This window comes from Melospiza georgiana, chromosome 1, assembly GCF_028018845.1.
Source record: "Melospiza georgiana isolate bMelGeo1 chromosome 1, bMelGeo1.pri, whole genome shotgun sequence".
NCBI lineage: Eukaryota > Metazoa > Chordata > Aves > Passeriformes > Passerellidae > Melospiza > Melospiza georgiana.
In genome coordinates, this window is record NC_080430.1 from 38184719 (window position 1) to 38204722 (window position 20004).

General features: G+C 38.0%; 1 protein-coding gene across 3 annotated transcripts in view; it reads right to left on the reverse strand.

Annotated features, from left to right (window-relative positions):
* Positions 1-20004, reverse strand: part of ZNF385D (zinc finger protein 385D) — a 412937-nt gene that overhangs the window by 159981 nt on the left and 232952 nt on the right. Inside the window, exon 1 of one of the 3 annotated variants that reach the window (XM_058031349.1) lies at positions 4077-4349. The exons of the other annotated variants lie outside the window; for them this stretch is intronic. Coding sequence (XP_057887332.1) covers positions 4077-4098 — 22 coding nt within the window. The 5' untranslated portion in view covers positions 4099-4349. Of the gene's footprint in view, positions 1-4076; positions 4350-20004 lie in introns of those variants that run through there. 3 annotated transcript variants of the gene reach the window in all.

The window sequence follows — 20004 nt, forward strand, 5'->3', positions numbered from 1 at the left end:
ATCCTGACTTAAATGAAAACAGAAATGGTACTAAAGGCCTCCACAGTGTCTAACCTAGAAGGAAATATAACCTCCTAAAAACAAACCAGTAACAACCAAATATTTTCATTGAAACAAAAAAAAAACCCTGTTTCAGCAGTTGGTCAGTTGGCTTGTACAGTGTGTGTTTTCTTTAAAGAGGTGATGAGATTCGGGGTGTGGGGGGAGGAAGTATTCTTTTTATTCCATGACTCATCCAGCATGAATCTCTTAAAGAAAGTGTTCCAGAAATAAAAAGTGATATTCAGAATAGTAGCATGCATGCAGATGAACTACTACATTCTGCAACATTGACTGAAAAAAGACCCTAAAGATTTAAACAGCCACCACACAAACAGAAATGTTATGGCATTTTTGGTAAAATTATTTGTTTGTTTCCCTTTATGTTATATACAGTAATTTCCACGCCAATATATTAATTTCCTGTATAATTGAGAAGAGAAGTTACTTAAAACAATAATAGGTTCAGAGGAGGCAGGGAGGGAAGGGAAAAAAAAAAGAAAAAAGAAAGGTACAATTTTCTCCTTTTCCCCTCTCCCTTTTCTTTGTAAATTTTAATTTTAGCATTTCTTTGGGTTGTGCTTCTTCAATAAGGCCAAAGTATGGGCGCAGTGATTTTTTTGGTGCTGGGGGTGAAGGATTCGCTCTGCTCTCGGTTCCAGCCAGGCTCCCCGAGCCCTGAGGACCCGTGCTCACTGTCCCAGAACCGCAATATCACTGCGGCGTTCCCTCCGTGGAGCGGTGCAGGACACACACAGCAGCAGCAGCGCTGCCCCTTCCCCTGGCTGGGAGCATTCCCCACCTGCCCCAAGCACACCAGTCACCCCAGCCCTAGGGGTGGCCGCGGGGCCACCGCGCTCCAGGACAAGGCAGCTCCCGCGGCCGCCCACGATGCCAGGCCCAGGAAGGCGCGCTCATGGCGAGGTGGCCAAGCCAAGGGGACAGTGGCCAGTGGAGCCTTTCAAGGTAGAGGTGCAGCTCTGGCCATTAGCCACAGCAGAGCCCTCACGCTGAGCAGGACTAGGGGAGGCTCTCCCTCATCCGCGTGCAACATCAGCGCTGTGGCACTGAGAGCCACCCACCATTCCTCCTCTCGGAACGGCTGAGAATGGTCACAGCTGACTTTTATCTCATGCTAAATTATTAACTTGGCTATAAATGCAGGCAAAAGTTGCTTTGAGGTACATATGTATGTTCTTAAGCACAAAACCACTCCGTATGATAACACTTAACAGAAATGTATTATTTTCATTGGCTTTTGGCTTACTCTATAAACACACTACATCATTTTGTAGGATTTTTATTACTATTATTATTACAATCCCATATTCCTATTCAACTTGAAATGATGAATGCAAAATCAATACAATAAGTAACAAACGTATCCACGGTGACCAAACAACAAACTCAAAAGCACAGCACGGTGAGTGAAAATTAGCAGGTCTTAAAACAACTACATCACAATTCAGTTGCACTGTAAAAGAACAGCTCATGAATTTAGAAGGGTTACAATGAGCTTAATTATTTGAAAGATCCGCTCAAAAAGTAAAATACACATAGTAGGATGTAAGATAAAGGAAGAATATCTTATTGGAGGCTACACCTTTAAAGAGAGAGAGAAACATGAAGGTAAATTCCCGAATTTAGCAACTTCTCTCTCTGATAGTTAAAAAACTCCCTTCACCCTTCACCTAACACTTGCTCTATAACAATTATACTATCAGAAGGTTAGGTCTTACTTTCCATGGTAATTTTCAGTTTTTCTTTCAACCTTAATGCTGCACACATGCATTCCCACTATGCCACCTCACATCAGCAGCAATTCAACAAGAAGGCCCAGAAAAGCAAACAAGATGCATAGAAACATACAGAAAAATGCTTTCCTTTTCTTCCCTTTCTATGCTTATGTGGCCCAATAGTTGCATGTTTGGATTTAAAAATTAACCAAACAAAACAACAACCCCCCCCAAAAATCCTACAGAATTCTTTATCAATATTTAAAGGAAAGTACTTTTAATTTTTCCCTTAGAAAAATAAAATTCCAATATTGTCTATGTGATGGCTGTAGCCATTTGAAATCAAAGTAGGTGCACGATGTACGCAGTGAGGCTTTCATCTGGCTCAGTGCAATACTGCTTTGTGCAGTAACAGGGACAGGTGAGATTACAGATGTTCTTGCTTCTCACTGACAGTGCAAGAAAATACCCAGAGTAACCACAGGTAAATATCCCCCAGCTCATGCCTTCTTATGCAAAAGACAGGAACAATTATGTTCATTTAAAACTTAATACTGAAGGAAACTTCAGACTGAACACAGCAGACAGATAACCTGCCTAGCAGAAACTTTCAGCTCTGCTCTCAGTATTGAAATTCACTACAAAGCACACCACAGTTTTTTTCCATTTAAGAACTTGTGTTGCACCACAAAACAAATAAGCATATGATACAGTGATTTTTATTTTTTCAAAGTAACTCCAAAAAAAGTTTGATCATCATTACATGCTTCTAAAAATTACAGACAGAGAAAAAATTTAAAAATCAAATACCATGCAGCTAACATATACCTAATACCCTAACTCTATAACTTCAGAAAACTGTAACTTCTAATCCTACACAAGAAAAACTGATTGTTAAAAAAGCCCAACCAACCAAAAAAAACCAAAAAACAATCCATCTTGCACTTGCAGTTCTGTTGAAGGTAGAAAAATACTGGAAGGAGATGAATAGCAAGTTAACCTGGCTTCTTTAATGGTGAAGAGACTTAATCCAAATTACTCAAACCTAAAAACATATTGCTTGCCTATTCCTCCTCAGCCTTTTGAAAATGTAGTAAAGAGAAAATATTGAAAATTCATCTTTGTAGGGGACACTGAACAGTTCTCATAACTCAACCAATTTGTATATATCTTTCTAGTAGGTTAGTTTACATCTAAATCTATCGGCTTTCATAATTGATGTATTTCACTGTTAAAGACAAATCACATATACGTACATAGTCTTTAGTTTTATGAAAATAAGAAGACAGTGTTTAACATGGCAAAAGGCATAGTACTTTTTTGACAGAGCTGAGAATATTACAAAAGTTCTTCCCTTAAAGCTTGAAGTGAACTCCTGATTCAATATTTAATGAAACTGAGAAAGCTGCTGAATGTCCCAGAAATCCTTAACTCCCTGCTCTCTGTTCATTCTAAGTACTATGCTGCTATAAATTAACAGTGAGACTAGATGAGATTTCAAGAAGCCAAGAATAGCATTTTTCCATCACACCACCAAATTCTTTATTTTGTTTTTCTTTGCTCTTTAACAGCACTAACTTGCAGCATTATATTGCAATCGTACATCCCAGCCCAGTACTGCAGCACTACATTGCTCAGACATAGCTCTACACTCCAGCATGTTTTTAGGGTATGCAGCCAGCTCAGCTGTAAGCTGAAGGAAGATTTCTGTCAAGCAAGAAAACTAAACTCTGCACAAATATTTAACAGCTCCAAGACCCCTAAAGGCTTAAAATAACATGCATTTTGTGGCATGCTAGGAGCCAACTCCACACCGGTGATGTGCACAATGCAGAGTACTCGGCAATCACAGCACTGCAAATAAAACACTGTTTCCCCTTTATACCTTGGAATTCTTCAAACTAAAAGCTGAATGAAATACTGAGGTTTGCTGTGCCTCCCCAGCACTGACAGTGCACTAGCAGCTCGCCCATTACATTAAGTTCGTCTAAAACTTCCCATGCCTCACAAGCATTTCTCATCCCCTCTCAGCAGATGAAACACAAGTTCATTTAAAACAAACCTAGCATGAGTTCATCTTATCTAGCTTGTTTTTCAAACCGCTAGAACTACGCAGTAGCCCACTCAAACAGAAAATTTCCCAGACAATGGAATCCTTTCAAACTGCACAGCCGGCAGGATTCCCCAGTTGTCAGTTTTAGGTGCGTGCCAGCACGAAATGTTCTTGAATCCGAAATCTGTAATAATCACTCCTATTGATAATGTGAGCAGAAGCAGAATTACATCACGGTTAACACTTACCAAAATACATTATGTTTCTCATTAATCATGCAGTCAGGATCCCACGGCTGTGTATTCAGCATTAGCTCCTGCACAGGGCTGACATGTAAAACAGAGCTTTTTCATTCTACATTATGTGGAAATTTCCCAGCACGAGAAGCGTGAGAGAGCAGTGTGCCTCCTCAGGATGAGCGCTTTGCAGGCAGTCTTATCCCTGATACAATCCCCGTCTGATTTAGCGTTTACTCCGGCTGCATGCTGCACTGCCCATTCTTACTGTAATCTGACTCCTCCTTCTGATGTCCTTGCTGTGCCTGTGACATCAGGACTAAGAGTACTACAAACAGATCTTTTCGTTTCGAGCTCGCAACGACATGCTCTTATACCCTGGTTAACCTAACTCTGGTTTGGACAAAAAAAAAAAAAATAAATAAGCCCTTCTAAAATTATACAGGCTGTTTTTTTTTTTTTTTTTCTTGGCAGTAAACGCGTCTAGTGACATAACGTGCTCAATTACATAATAGATGGGAAAGACAAAGCGTATATTGTTAGTGTATTTTTCTTTGAAGGGCAGGCTCCAGGAGAAGCTTTGAGTGCCTCAATATCCCAACTTCAATAGAAGATAAAGATGCCTGGCACTTTGCAAGACCATGTACCCCTTAAGACTTTTTTTTTTTTAATCAATAGTTCCACTTCAATAAACAATTTCAACCCCAATGTTGGATAAAAAACAAGTCTGTTTCTATTTTTTAAAAAGCAGCTGGCAAATAGGTAGTTCAATTTCAATACAGCTGAACTGATTTTTTAAACGACAATTTCTTCACCTGAATAACAAAGCATGAAGACAGGAGACATATGACAAAAGGATCTGCGATGGAGTTTATAACCTTTCACCCTCCAGGTCTCTAGTTGCTTTCTGGCCCAGGTTGATGAGTCATTAGCAGCTGGTAAGCATTCTATTATTCTGTGGCAAATGGAGTGGTCCAAAGTTTGTAAATAGGTCCCCACACAATCCCCGATGCTACACAAACCAGTAGCAGCTTCAGAGGAAGAAGGACCGAAGAAACACCAGAGTACTGTCAAGCATGTACGTGGCAGTGCCTCGGGATGGATCCAACAACATGCTAGTGCAGCAGTGTGGTGCAGACAATGTGGTCTGTATTTATGCACACATGTCTCCTCTCTGAATCAATAGAGGACATTGGTTTCCTGCTGTCAGTCTGGCATGTATCAGTGATAATACACTTATACTAAATAAAGGTAAAAAGTAATGGACAGTATGCTGAAGTGTTTATTTCATTATAATAGGATCTAATGGGATGAATGCTTTCATTCTACAGGAAAGAGGATGACAGGTATAATTCATTTAAAGCTCCACTTGTTATTTGTAAAACCACCACACAATAAGTACTATTTCATGAGGTCCAATCACTTCAGGCAAAATTATCACAGCAGCACAGCAGCCAAGGAACGCTCCAGTTGCAGCAGCAGAGGTAAGAGCCCTGGTGTACAGTGCCGCATGCATCTCTCAGCAAGAGTCCTCTGCAGCATTGCCCTCGTGAGGTTTCGTGCCACCTGTATGAATGCTACTGAGATTAAACACTGATGGGGAACTGGGGCACCAATTTCAGTCCTGTCCCTCACCGGCAGTCCCACTGCTATTCATTTCTGGTACCTAGCCTTTCTCAGTGCCCTTTCTTATTTCAGCTTGCCCCTAGCAAGAGGCAAGCCCTGAAACAAGAGATCCATGGTACACATAAACTCCCAAATAAGTGCTGCTTCAAGACTGAAAAGCACACAGTGCAGGAGTGCACTTTGAGGCCACAGTGCAGAAGGGAGGAAGACCAAATCTTTTTGTGTGGGTGAAACTGACCAACAATGTAAGTTAAGCAGATCTTAAATCACAGTGAAGAAATGCCATCTAAAAATCCCTGGAGGAAAAAAAAAGCTGTTTAGAAATCACGGCCTATGTTTCAGCTACATAATGTGGACAGCACATAACAGAGGGTTTCCCAGCATATTCCTTTCATTTATTTCATCATTACAATGCTCATTCACTTCTAAAACACAGGGAAGGGCACCTCTCTAAAAGGGAAAATACCATCCTCAAAGACTGGTTTAAAATATCTCAGCTGAAACACTCTAATGTTCCCTGAGCAGTAGGTATAAGCTACTACCAGGAGCCTTCTGCAGCACAAGAATTCCCTCCTTTCCCTTCACGGAGGGCAAAAGCTCAGAGAATCAATTCTCTGTGAAATCCTTCAGCTCCTTTTCCAGCTCTGAAGTGCTTTTGCGGAGGCACTGCGTGACGTCCTTTGAGACAGTCTGCACCCAGGCACAGCATTTGCCTGTTAAGCTGCATTTACGCTATCACAGAAAAAAAGGATTGGGATTATTCTGCCAGGAGTCAAACTCTGCAAGATGTAGGCTACCTCAATGTTCCACCAAGCCAACATGCCTCCTGATTCATGCCATGGGAACAGAATGCTCACGTCTGTGCAGATGTGCTATTAGTGCTCAGGCAAGGACCCTGCTGCCTTTAAACATCCCCTTCTTGAAATGCTGTTCTGCTACAATACCTGTACCAGTTTGGTGGTGTCTGATGGCAGGTCAGATCCTTAGGTAATGTAAACACCAAAGCGCCTCGTGTTCTGACTGACATGTTCTCCACTACTTGGCTCTGAATGTTACCTCTAGTTTTGTTTTGCCCTGTAGGATGTAAAACAAGAAGGACAACCTCCCTCCTCCCTATTGCATCTTATTTGTGTTCTGAAAGTAAGTATGCAATTAAAGTAAACAAAGAAACTGAAACAAGAACTTCAATTTCTTTTCATTTCAACTACAGAAATGCAAGGTAGGAGGGAAAAATCACTGGAAAGCTTTCACAGCCCAAATTCACATACTCTATGACAAACTCTGCTTTCACTCACACACATACAACATTGATAAGCTGCAAAAAGAAGTAGAGTTTCAAGCAAGGAAGAAAAAATAAATTTTATTCCCTGAGTGGGATATTGTCACTGTCAGTGAAAGCAAGGTTTAGTTTAGTAATTGCAATCCCAAATGGCTGGTGTTTTAATGCAAGCACTGAGGATTCTGCTGAGAACAGCTGTAGGGAAGTACGGTCAGGAGCAGCAAACACTTATGTGTGCCTGGAGATTTGAGTAGACCCAGCCTGTGCATGCAGGATCATGCAGAATGAATGAGCAAATTAGTCCATGATGTCAGCCCATGGTGCAAACTCTCCAACCATCAACAAGCCGGCACAGGTTAACCATCATTTTACTTTGCTACAGATACCAGTGAACTGCAAAATTATCATATTTTCATGCATGGTTCACATAGCATAAACATAACAAGAATAAAATTACTTCTCCTAAACCAGCTAGCCCTCATTCTTATTTCTAATAAAAGAAGCAACTTCTACTCCCTGAAATCCTCTTTTCCAAAAACCTGTTTCTTTTTTCATAACAGCATCTCTACCTTAAGTTCTTCTGCCCTTTCTCCCATTGGTAAAAGTTTTGCCACAAAGGGCAGATTTTCAAAATACAGAACAACCCACAAGACGTCATCTCCTTGGAATAAACAACACGCACAAAGCAGACACCAGAAGTACAGCACAGGCCCTATACTTGTCCAGACCTGGGAAAGCTACAGGTTATTCCCCACACCTGACTTGATCTAGAGACAGAGGGCCAACTTCATAAAGTAGCTCCTCTGTTCTGTGCTTTCTACTGATTTTTATCTATCCAATGATTTAAGCAATGCTTCCATAATAAGTATTAAAGCCACTCACAGGCAAGACTGTTGCAGAGACTAATTAATATTTAACATTAATGCACCCAGTTAACTCCCTAGGATTCCTGGAAAACCCTCTTCCAGTCTTGAACTCTCCCAGGAGGCAACTAATATTAGATTTATACCCAAACTATTACCAATTGGCTTTGATGAATGCCAGTTACTGAGGCTGACCACAGATCATCTCTTGCAAATGCAGAAGCAGATCGAGGAACTCTTTGCCGGCAGAAGTATAATAGTAGTCAACAAATACACTAGTGACACAACATTTTAAGTCTATGCGTCATGTGCAGTAGGCTAATAGATGTCATACAACTCAGAGATTTCCAGGTTTTCCTAAAATAATTTTTGTCTACTGTACAGAGAAAGCTATTAGGAACAAAAATTTATTGTGGAAACATTCATTTCTGAAAATAAAATGGGAGAAACAATTCAAATCACACTTGGCCTATTAATTCATCAAATGCATCCCAAAACTAAAAGATTGTTGCAAGCAAAGTGGGTCTAGAATTTCCAGATAATTTGGAAATTTATGTATTGGTTTCATTCCTATTAGTGACCACAGTGCAGAAAGAAAGAACAGCAAACAAACCACAGCTTTGTAAGCCTCCAAAAGTAATTGAAAATGTTTCCAAGCACACATATTTTTGTGCCTCAAATCAAATATACTAAGTACATCAGCTAGAAGTTTGGTTTGTTTTTATTTTGAAGCCATCTGGAGCAGTTTAAGACATACTACACAATAATGCAGATTTTGTAATTCATTACTAATCTCCTGAGGTTACACTAAAGGATAAGAAGGGAAGGAGCAAGTTACATTTGTATATTTTAAACAACCACATAGGCTCATCTTTGGTTTTGAACATTCTTCACGGGCTAAAACTACCAAATGTGTTTTTTACCCTTGACTCAGAATGTCACTTCTGGAAATGTGCAATATTTGTCACCATGAATACCATTTAACTGCAGCAGTACCCGTAGGAACTCTATAGCACAACATGTGAATACAACTGGAGGAACTTAATTAATCTTCCTGTCACTTCCATGATGCTTTTCATTAGTTTAGCTGCTATCTGATCAACTGCTCCTTTCTCTATTGGAAATGGCTAACCAGAACATCCTATAAAAGCATTTTCAAGAGGTAAACAGGCTCACTTTTGATTCTGAGAGCCTCTACAAAGCTTTGCCAAGCAGACTTTATCAGTTCAGTAACAGTACTTACAGCACTGCTCTTTTTAAGCAACTGGGATTTTCCACATACACAGCTTAAGAAATATAAATAGAAAAATATGCTTTTTTCTAAGCTTAAAGCTACTACTTCTGGCATTTTGTAGTTTAAACACAGATAACATGTAGCAATTGAAAGGTCATATTCTTCTGAATTTCCTTCCCATAGGCATGGATAGTTATTAAACAAAAAAGCAGAATGTAGCCAACATAAAACCAAACCCACATTTTGGGCACTGTTGCTGCTAATTGTTTCACTAAATGCCCACTCCTGTCATCTTCTGCTCCTAAGCATGGGACAAGATTTCAGTTAATAAATGTGAATGAATACACAACTGGTGCAGAAGATTCTTTGACTATGTATATTGATAACAATTTTAAACAGAAATATGGTCTTAAAAGCAAATAAGACCAAGAAGCTTGTCTGAATGCATGTCAAATATATTTTCAAACACACCCACACACAAAATATAATTTTTTTCCCCTCAAAAATGAAAACTAGAATTGATGACAACACAATGTCCAACCTGCATAATCCTTCCTTTCTCCCTCTTCCCTTTTATTTCTGTACAGCTTTCAGAACAATTTTTCTAACATGTGGGGTTTGAGCATATGACAAGCAGAAAATTCATCACTACGTCTTGTGAGATGAATGATTAATTAATGTTTCACTATTTCTGTCCACCTTTCCAACACTCTCTACAATTTTGCAATATACCTTGTAGACTTATCACCAAATCCAGACATTGCATTCTCACAATTTAAAAAACTTAAATTTAGAAATCCAGATGTTGTACTAAAAAGTTTTGGATTTCGTACTCAGGATTTTTTTATTTTTGCACTCTGATTTACAAGATGCATCTGCTGATTTATGAATGGATGCATTTTGCATTTCTGATTATATGATCAAATGGCCAAAACTATGCACTTCTATTATTTCTATAATATTTTTTATCAATCAACTTATAAGCCTGAAATAAAAAAAATAGTATATAGTAAACTCATTACTCATTCTGCTGGCTTTTACTGTGTTTGATTAACCTAAAATAACAATTTATTATATTATTAATTAGAGATCACATAATTTAGTTTAAAATTATAAAAAGCAATCATTGCACAGGTATCAGCCTATGTTTTAAGGTGGGAATGTTTGTTTGAGGGTCTTTTTGGGTGGGGTTTTTTGTTGCTTGTTTGATTTTGATTTAAGTGTTCTTTTTTCCCCTTCAACAAGGTGCATCAAAGAACTGGAGATTTTCTCAACACTTCATTTAGGACTCTTGTGTGCAAATTGTCCAGGACTGTTGAATTTAAATAGCCTTTAGTTCAAGCAGCTGCTGCTTTACATCTTCCTTTCTTTCCTCCAGGCCTTTTGGAAAGTGCCTTAGAACACTCATTACATGGAGACTGCATCAAGCATTTTTCAAAATATAGGATAAATTTTTGTTTTTACCACTTATGGTGCTTTCAAATCACTCATAACAATCTTACTATCTCCATCTAGTGGCTTATATGATTAGGACTTTTGCTATTAATACACTAAAATCTTTTTATTGACCTTTGCCTTGCCAACCGCAGAATTTTCATTTCCTGCTTCCGGCTTTCCCTATAAATTTTCCATACTTCTTACTTCTAATTTATATTGATTAGTATTTGATTCCTCTTTTATAATTTTGTTCCAAGTTGTGTTTTAAACTCTAGCTGCTCTGCCAATTTTGTGGCTGAACCAGAAAAGACTTCTAGCTAAAGTCTACCATTTTCTGAACATGAAACAACTTTTTTAGTCATCTAGTGACCTCTAGTAATCTAAGACAGCATCAATTTTCCTCCAAAGGCTTTTTTTTAGCTCTTTTCTTCCCAAACATTTCTGCTTCTAATTTTCCTATAAGAAATATCTTGAAACATAAAATCTGCCACCGATTTTATTTGTATTCTGTTTGCTCCTATAGAACATTAAAAATAAATCCCTTTCCATACCCTTAAGTACCTAAAGGGAAGTATTTCAAGATACATGCACAAAAAAAAAGATTCCTTCATTTTTTCAATACTGTTTAAAGAAGAAAAGGGAAAAAAGAAAAGTAGCAATGCAGTATGATTTTAAGTTTCCCCGTGATCATGAAGGCACTGAGCTGTGGTTTAAGTACTTAACTGCAAGAGGAAAATGGCAGCATGAGCAGTCCCAGTGTGAATGGGTGCAAAGCAGTTTGCTTTCTATACTGGATCAATCAGGATAGAAAGGGAGTCTGGAGCACAGACCTGCAGCCAGACAGGGACACAAACACTGTCATCTGCACAAATTACAACTTCCCTCCTGCTTTGGAGAGCTGAGATACTTTGCAGCAGCACCCAAAGCAATTGCAAGGTGCCAGCACCACATTTGCAACTAAGAAGAGGCAGGAGCTTCAGGCATGTCCTGCTTTAATGACCTTAAGAGATAGCACCTCAACTAAAGTAGCCAGTGCTACAGACACCTCCTGAGGCAATGATAAATTGTAATCTGACACGATAAATTGTAATCTGACAGGAAGGAATTTCATCTCCAGTGACACAGAAACACTTAAACTAACCTCACAGAAAATACTATTGCTGCATCCGACTTCCTCTCTCATATTCAAGGAAAAACTGTTTTAGCTAAAACTATCAAAGGAAATTCAAGTCAGGAAGTGCCATGCAAGAAGAGGAGAAGACACAATGGCAGCAGGCAAGACACTAATTTGAGGCTATAAAAGGATGCAAGTTATAGCACAGTATTCAACTTTTCATGAGATTGTTTTTAAATCTGTATTAGATTTATTCACAGCAGCACTGAATTTGATAGGCCTGTCCAGGTGTAAGCATTTTGTAATTCTACACATGCAAGCTCCACAGCAGAGTGCAAGAAACAAATTTTCATGAAGTGAAAATATCAGCAATACCTCTCTGTAGGTGGGATTTGACTCAGAGACTGACAGTTAAGTTTTATGTGTCTATTTGTGTGTGTACCTGCAATCTGGATGTCTAATTTCCCACCACAGTCAAAGCAGATCAAACTGATGCAGTCAACAAAGTCAGAAGAGCTACTCATTACATCTGGAAGTCGACAACAGCTTTGGGTGTCCAAGTAGCACTCCAAGCTCCATAACTGCATTGACTGGAGTTTCACCAATCCAGAGGAGAGCTTAGACACCTACCTCACTCCTAGAGACACACATGTACACATACACACTCTGCCAGCTGAATCCCAGCCAAGGCTTCCAAATCCCTTAAACAATCTGGGATCCCTGCAGATCACCCACACCTACTGAATTTCAGCTCCATCTGGGATCACCACAGCAGCTACCAACTGTGCTCACCAACACTAAGCAGCACTTAGAACAGAGCATGAGGAACACCTGCAAGAGAAACAAGCATGTAATTTATTCAAGAAGATTTGAATCATCTCCTAAGGAATTAACTATAAATTAGCTTCCCCAGTGAGTGGGGAAATTTCCTGGGCTCTTACGTGACCCTAGAGTGCCTCAATATTACACTCTGCAAAAAAAAAAAAAAAAAAAAAAAATCAAAGATCAAAAATGTGTCTTAAAAATATCAGAAAAAAAAGTACAGCTCTTGAATGACCAAGCTGTCATCCTACAATAACCATGGTCTGCTAAAATCCCTGTATTTTAGCTTTAACTATTTTAACTTAAAGTATTCATGCTTACCTTTAAGAAAAAAAAGGGGAGCATGTCACAAAGTTGCTGTTAGATGATGTAGGCATTTAGTGTTAATAGTGAACAGGAAAAAAATGTTAAAAATCATCCAGAAACTATTTCTTCTAATTTCAAATGCTTCGATACTCTTTTCCTGGGGGAAATGGAAGGGTGTAACTGTTTCTTAACATTCTGCCAATAATGTTCAAATACAATCCTACCCGGTTTATAATAAACAACAGTAAAAGGAGCGTTTTCATCTCTGTTCCCACCTTTTGATCTTGTTGACAGAGACTTCTGCCACTCTAATTTAGAATGTCATGTACAGCAAAAAATTCCTGTCTGTGTCTGTTCCTTTCTCATTGCATCTCTTTTCTGTACAGATTCCTTTTGATCTGCCATACCTCTGAATTAAATTATCAGATTTGAAAGCACCCTGCCATAACAACAGCCTATAGGTAAGCTCTATTTCCCACAGCTGAACAAAAACACTGTACCCCAAAGCCATATACCTTCTTTGACATGCACTTTTCAGGGTCTGGCTCAATACAAACACTTTACAATTTATTTATGCCAATTCTTGTACTTAGAAAATTAATAATTTTGAAATTCAACAGCCTAAATAGAGTGTTGTGGCTATTTTTAGATAATTCAGTGGTTTTTAGTTCGCTGCTCAGTAACACTTACAATAAGCCTAGTTACTCTATGTGTCTAAATATGTATAGAGAGACACAAAATTCTGGCCTAAGCCTTCAAAGAATTTTTTCTTCTCTGCACTATACAGATGAACAGAGTACAACAGATGAAGATGTATCTCATAGCTTCACTTCATATGTCCGCAGAGCACTACAGCTGAAAGAATATCAGCTAGGTTTGAAAGCCCCAGCCACATCTCTTTAGTCTCTGTAGATATGAGACAAGTGCTCCAAGTGTACTGACTGTCTGTGGATCCATCTTATGCAGGAAGACCATGTTATGTCAATACTATAACAGCCTGAAGTGGGTGAAGATCTGGCTGTAGGGGTCTGTATCTCTGCCCAGCCTGAGGAAGGGTGTGCAGATAGCAGAGCAGAAGATGCAGGAATGGTGAACTGGACTTCTATGCTCACTTCTCCTGCAGATCCACCATTTTCTCCATATATAAGAAGGTGATTGTCATTTCATGAACATTTATGTTCTGGCTGCTCAGACAGAGTTGACTGCAATGTAGAAGTGACTTCTAGTTCATCTGAGGGTTGCATTGATTTGGCAGTTTAGTTTTGTGCAATGGAAAACTGCATCACTGACAGGAAAGCTTTCATGGAAAATAGTGTAAAAAAGAGAAGGCCTCAGTAAAACCACTTAATGCAGAAGTCTGCAGTGCCTATTTAATCCCACTAAAGTTATTTTATCATGTTCTCTAAGTTTCTGATACTTATGTACTGATACACTTTTCATCACTTATCTACCACTTCCTTCCTTAATCACTGTCCACCAGAGCATTTAATTAAGTAATTATTTTTACCAAGAGTAACTGTCTATACATTAAAATCCACTGGGCCATGCTCTATTTTCATTTTCATCCTTTAAAACCAATGACTTTCGGAACAAATTCAGGAAGTACCGAGCACGAGGCAGTGCACTGTTGCACAAAGCACATATGCATGCTAATATACACACGTATTTGTATCCAGCCTTGTGCACACACAAATGCATGCAGTGTAACACAACAATGCTAGATGCTTTCTCAAGTGTATAATTAACTTGCTACACAGGTCAAAAGCCACACTAGGATTCCAGTTCCCTCATTTTTTTTCTCACTCATTCCTCCTCAACAAGGCGATTTATTTCTCATCATTGGATATAAAGCCAGTCGAAGGATAGAACTAGGAGTGATAAAATTTGCAAGCTATTGTGTTACTTTTTTACTTCCTATCAGTATGCCAGAGACGTTTGATTAGAAGGAGGAAGTTAAATTATAATGCTGAATATTTCAGCATTATATTTTATTATAATTTGGGATATTTTATTTTTTATTTTATTATTATTATAAATAACAGTATTTATAATTTCATGCTCATTGCTGCTCAGCATAAAAAATGTCATGACATTGCTCTGTCTTCTAGGTCTCATAACTGTTCTGGCCAGGTTAGAAACCTATTTTAATAGAATATCCCAAACAAAGCATAAGGTAAGAATGAAAGCGAACCATGGTTTTAGTCAGGGTCCTCTGAGATGGTCTTCTGCTGGAAAAAACTCCAGTGAAACCACCTGACAGATGGGAAGAATAGCCCCAGATAGAGCTAGCCAGCAATTCTGCAGGCTGTATAAGTCTTGTCCCCTTATGCAAGGATGACTATCCACAGTTCCACAGCATGTGCTTTACCTCTCATCATCACCCAGTCCCAGCAGGAATTGGGAATACATTCTCCTGGACACCTGCTGAGTAGTTTAATAAGCTTGTAATTTTATAAACTTCTGTCTGATGCTATGAATGTCTAAAACTAGGACTCCACCAGAGTAAACAATAAAAGACAATCTTCAGGTTAAGTGTCTCACATCAATGTGTCACCAAAGATAGGCAAAACCAAAGGAAAATGCCTTGGTCTGAATCAAGACAATTAAAACTGTCCTCAGTGTCCATGTAAGCTACTTATTAGGTTACTGTTTGGGGCTTTTTCCCCAGAGACAAAAAATGCAAGCTCACTATTAAAATACAATTTTTAACTGATAATATGCATCACAAAATTGATGGGCAGTCTCCTGTTAACTGAATTTTTTTTTATAAGCAATAAAATGGGAGTGTGAGTTATTCTCAGAGTTATTCTTAGGTGCCTCATTAAAGGGAATCACAATATATTGATATTTTAAAGAGAACTTTTAAATATTGTCCTTTCACTGGAGTTAGATTTTAATATAAAATCCAGAAAATTAGAGAATCAGATAATTTTGAAGTAATAACAATCACAAAGAAACTACAGTTTCAAGGCTTCAATGTATTTTATCATTAGTACTTTCAGGGTTTCTTCAGAAGAAAGTGACAAAAAAAAAAGTGCAACAGTCAAACAGCAATCTCAAAGAAACAGATATTTCTTTACATGTTATGTGACTACTTAATCTGATTTTCAAGTTCAGAAACAGATGAACTGGTGGTTCGGTCCTGCTGTTGCTCATACTTCATATTTCATATTTTTCTGCTATAGTCTTTTGCCCTTTTGTAAAGAGTCATTTTAAACTTTCCATTGAATATTTTCTAAGGGAAGGTCAGATCTGAGAGGCTACGAATGGATTAGCCTTTGATCTTCCTTCCTTGACTAATGTGTATTCAAGCCTGCCAGGAGATTTTCTAAAACGACAGATGCAAGACTGACTGAACAAGAAACACCTTTTACTTGGAAGAGGGACATCACAGGAGTTGCAACAGTTTTCACTTGGAAATTGCAAAGTATGTGATTTACAGAACTTTAAGAAAGGCAGATGTTTAGTACTACTACTACACATATGTACATATTTTTGAATGCATCAGGAAAGCAAAATTATGAGATAATAAAGGGGTATTACATGAGTCATCAGAGCTTGTACATTATGAGGGGGATAATTAGTCATTTCTGATGACTGGATACCATAAATAGTATTTCACTGTCATTCTAGGGCCACACCATGACATTCCTATAGAACAAATAAATCTTTTAAAGAGGGACAGTTTAACTGTAAAGCTCCTCCAGTGGGAAGCATCGCTATACAAATAACTCTCTCCCTTTTTATTCCAAGATAGAGACCCTTTCAATTAAGCAAGGTAAATGACCCTCACTCATTGCCAGTAAAATATTGTCACCTTTTGAGATGTTCCCCCCACCAGTGTCAAGATATACTTCACAGAATTAATCTTTCTGTAACCTGATTGATGAAGTCCTAATTTACCAGACTTGAGGCACTCATAATATAAAAGGATGAAAGGACATTAGCATTTATGATACAATATTAATATTTTTGCAAGAGCTGTTGCAGTTCCTACTAGATGATTTTATAAGATAGGAAACAGTATACCCCTGCTTTACAGACGAAATGTGGATTTAAAATATAATAAGAGGGATTAGTTAGTGAAAGAAAAAAGGCTGAATCCCTGGAGTTCTTGGCTCTACAGCAGCATTCAACTCACAACATCTCCCATCACATGAAAAATGCAACTGTGAGGAAGTGTATATAAAACCTGTACTAATCCCTCCAAATGCTGAAAGAATATACACAAAATAGCTTATTATTTGTAAGAGAACACTGACTCACATTTTCCTTAGACTTTCACGAGACAAAAATTGGTAATTTTCTCCTTGTATAGATTTTGTAAGACTATCAAAGTTACATTGAGGTGAACTTGACCCAAATTGTGTCAGGAACAGGGTTGTGCTGCTAATAAAGATAAAGGTCTGTTCACTGGGACACTATTGAGTAGTTAAAAAAAAATCTTGTAAACAATTGTTGTCAGCTTTCAAATGCAATTTTATAAAACTCTTGTGGCCTTCAGACATGCCACAATTTTATCCTTATCACCACATTAAATCATCCTGCCAATAATGTCTTCGGGAGGAATTTGAATTCTTCAGGCTTGAATTTAATTACATTATGTAAACTAGGAAATATCTTCAGTGCACTTTGAGAGAATAACTTATCTTGAAAATTGTTAAATTCTGTTTTGTTTAAAATATTTACATTTTGATAACTTTATTCTACAGCATATAGCATTTATTGATCTTTCTCAGGAATCCATTTTCAATATAATGAATTCCATTTATTTTCCATAAACTCTTGACTGTGCTAGGCCATATTCTTACACAGCTTTTAAGGAAAAAATAAATTAACATGGTTTTGAGAGCATAAATATTTTGTTTTATAACAATTATAAGACAGGGAAATACAACCTTACACTATTTTTTTCTTTTCTCTGGACAGAGTACTTTAGTCCACATCTTGGAACATAGTAGCAATACCTTAGTTAAAATTTTTCAGAGTATAAGTATGGTTATGTTGACTGCTACCTGCACACGGAATTTTTTTTCTTTCTATAATACGACTCACTTTCTTTCTATATTATGACTCATTACTTAATTTCTGTATTATTACTCATTTGACTCATTCAGTAAATGTTTTGTTCTTGTGGGTTTTTTTGGTTTTGTTTATTTTGTAAGGAATTTTAAAGTACTTTCAGAAGCTCTCTTTTTAACTCCTCTCCTGATTTCTTGCTCTTCTTCTCAGTCTTCCATCCCCAATCATCTCTTCTCTATCACACTTACACCCATGGCAGTGTTAACTACATTTCAGATACTATCAAAGTATATTTTTTCCCTCTCATATTTACTTAACAGAACATATCTATAGATGTGAAGGCATTTCACAGCCAGTCAAGCCAAGGTTCCCTTCCACCTGCACTCGAGTGAAGTCTTGAAATGCATCAAAGTCCAATTCTAATTAAGAGGGGAGGATAGCAAGCAAGTATTGCATAGAATTTAATCATCTAGTAAAAAACATGTACATCCAACAAAGGCAGATAGATTTTCACATTCTAAATCCTAAAGTTTAGGAAACCAGATTAGTTTAAAAAAAAGAAAAATTAAGAAAAGAGAAAAAGGAGGAAGAGAAAAAGAAAAAAAGAAAAATCTCACTTGATGCTAGTCGTGGATGAAGCACTGTTTCCAGCATACAATATCTGTGGCCAACTCTGCTGTAAACATCCAGTGTGCCTACGCAAAAGCATTGCCAAGTCAAGTCTTTTTTAGTGCCACCCCTTATCAAGGCCTGGCTTTAAACTGCATTGTTGCAAGTAACAGCATTCTGCTAATATTATGCTATTTTTCCAAAGATAACAAATCTTCCCTACCAACACCCCAGCAAATCCCCCAGTCAGATTCACTGGTAGGGTGGATCTCAGCTAAGTAACAGAAATGAAGCTTTGCTGCATTCACAGTGTGGGTAATTTTTTCAACTGGATGTTCCCATGGAGTAAATAGTGTTCAGCTGCGCACCACATCTGCTCTGGCACAAACATGTCCAAGAAGGGACATGGGTTTAGCCAAAAAGGGCACGTTTTGCACAATTTTGGATTCTACTGCATTTCCAATGGGTAAAGTATATGCCAGACAGTTTTGGAAGCTCCCTAGGAAGGGGAGCATACAGATGAGCAAACATATCAGTATGTCTAATAAACAGATCTCATTGCAAATATTGACATTCAAGTATACTTTATGCTTTGGGGGATTGTGCTATTTCATGAAGTGTTTGATAATTTAAAAGAAAATCCCCACTTCCACAGGTCTCAAACATTTTAAAGGAAAAGTCTTCAGTTTCCACAGCATTAAAACCAAAAAGTCATGCAAAAAAAAGGTCAAATAAATAAAAAATAAACTTGCCCTTCATTTTTTTTTAAGTTTTGTGCTTATATTAAATCCTGGATTATGCTTTTAGTTTGTTTGATTTAGGTCCTCTTAGAGAAGATATGCTATAGCTATTATCTGAAAAAGAATCATTTCAGAGTTTGCTATCACTATATGCTGTAAAGAAATACACCACAGGCTTGCTTTTTTTGCTTGCAATAAGTAGGGGTGTATAATTTTAAGTGTTTGTGCATATGAAGACATGAAAGACTCCAGTTCCCACTTTCTTCAAGAACTTGATCACTTAATATTTGTCAGTAGCCCCCAGAAATGCCCAGGTGGCTTATATCAGCTGAGGCACATTCTTTGCACCTAGATAGTTGCCATGGAAATAACCACAGAATTCTTTGGCAAACTCTACCTCGGTCCTTACCTGTACTCTGTGCAGAGTGGGAGCTGATGGCGCCCACAAAGTGGCCTGTGACATCTAAGCAACACAGTCCTGTTGAATAACTAACACATTTGGAAAACAGTCATGGCACTGAGTTAGAGATTCTCAGTCACAACCAAACTCTCTGTATGTGATTGTGATTTAAACAACTTCAATAAAATAAGCTTTTTAAGTCTGGGTAAGAAACAAAATCCTCTGAAGTACATCTGCCGCCTTTGTTGGGTCATCTCACACCAGGTACGACAATTCCTGATGGGTTGACAAAAGGGACTACATCAGCTGCAATGAGGATATAAAAACTAGCTTCTGACAAAATCTTTTGAATTAAGAAGTGAACCAATGCACAAACATTATCCTTCAAGCCAAACTTACACAAACAAGTCCTTCATTTAAGCTTGCTCAAATGCCCAAATTAACCCAACTGCTAGTGGATTTTTTTTTTTTGTCTACCCCCTCTAATT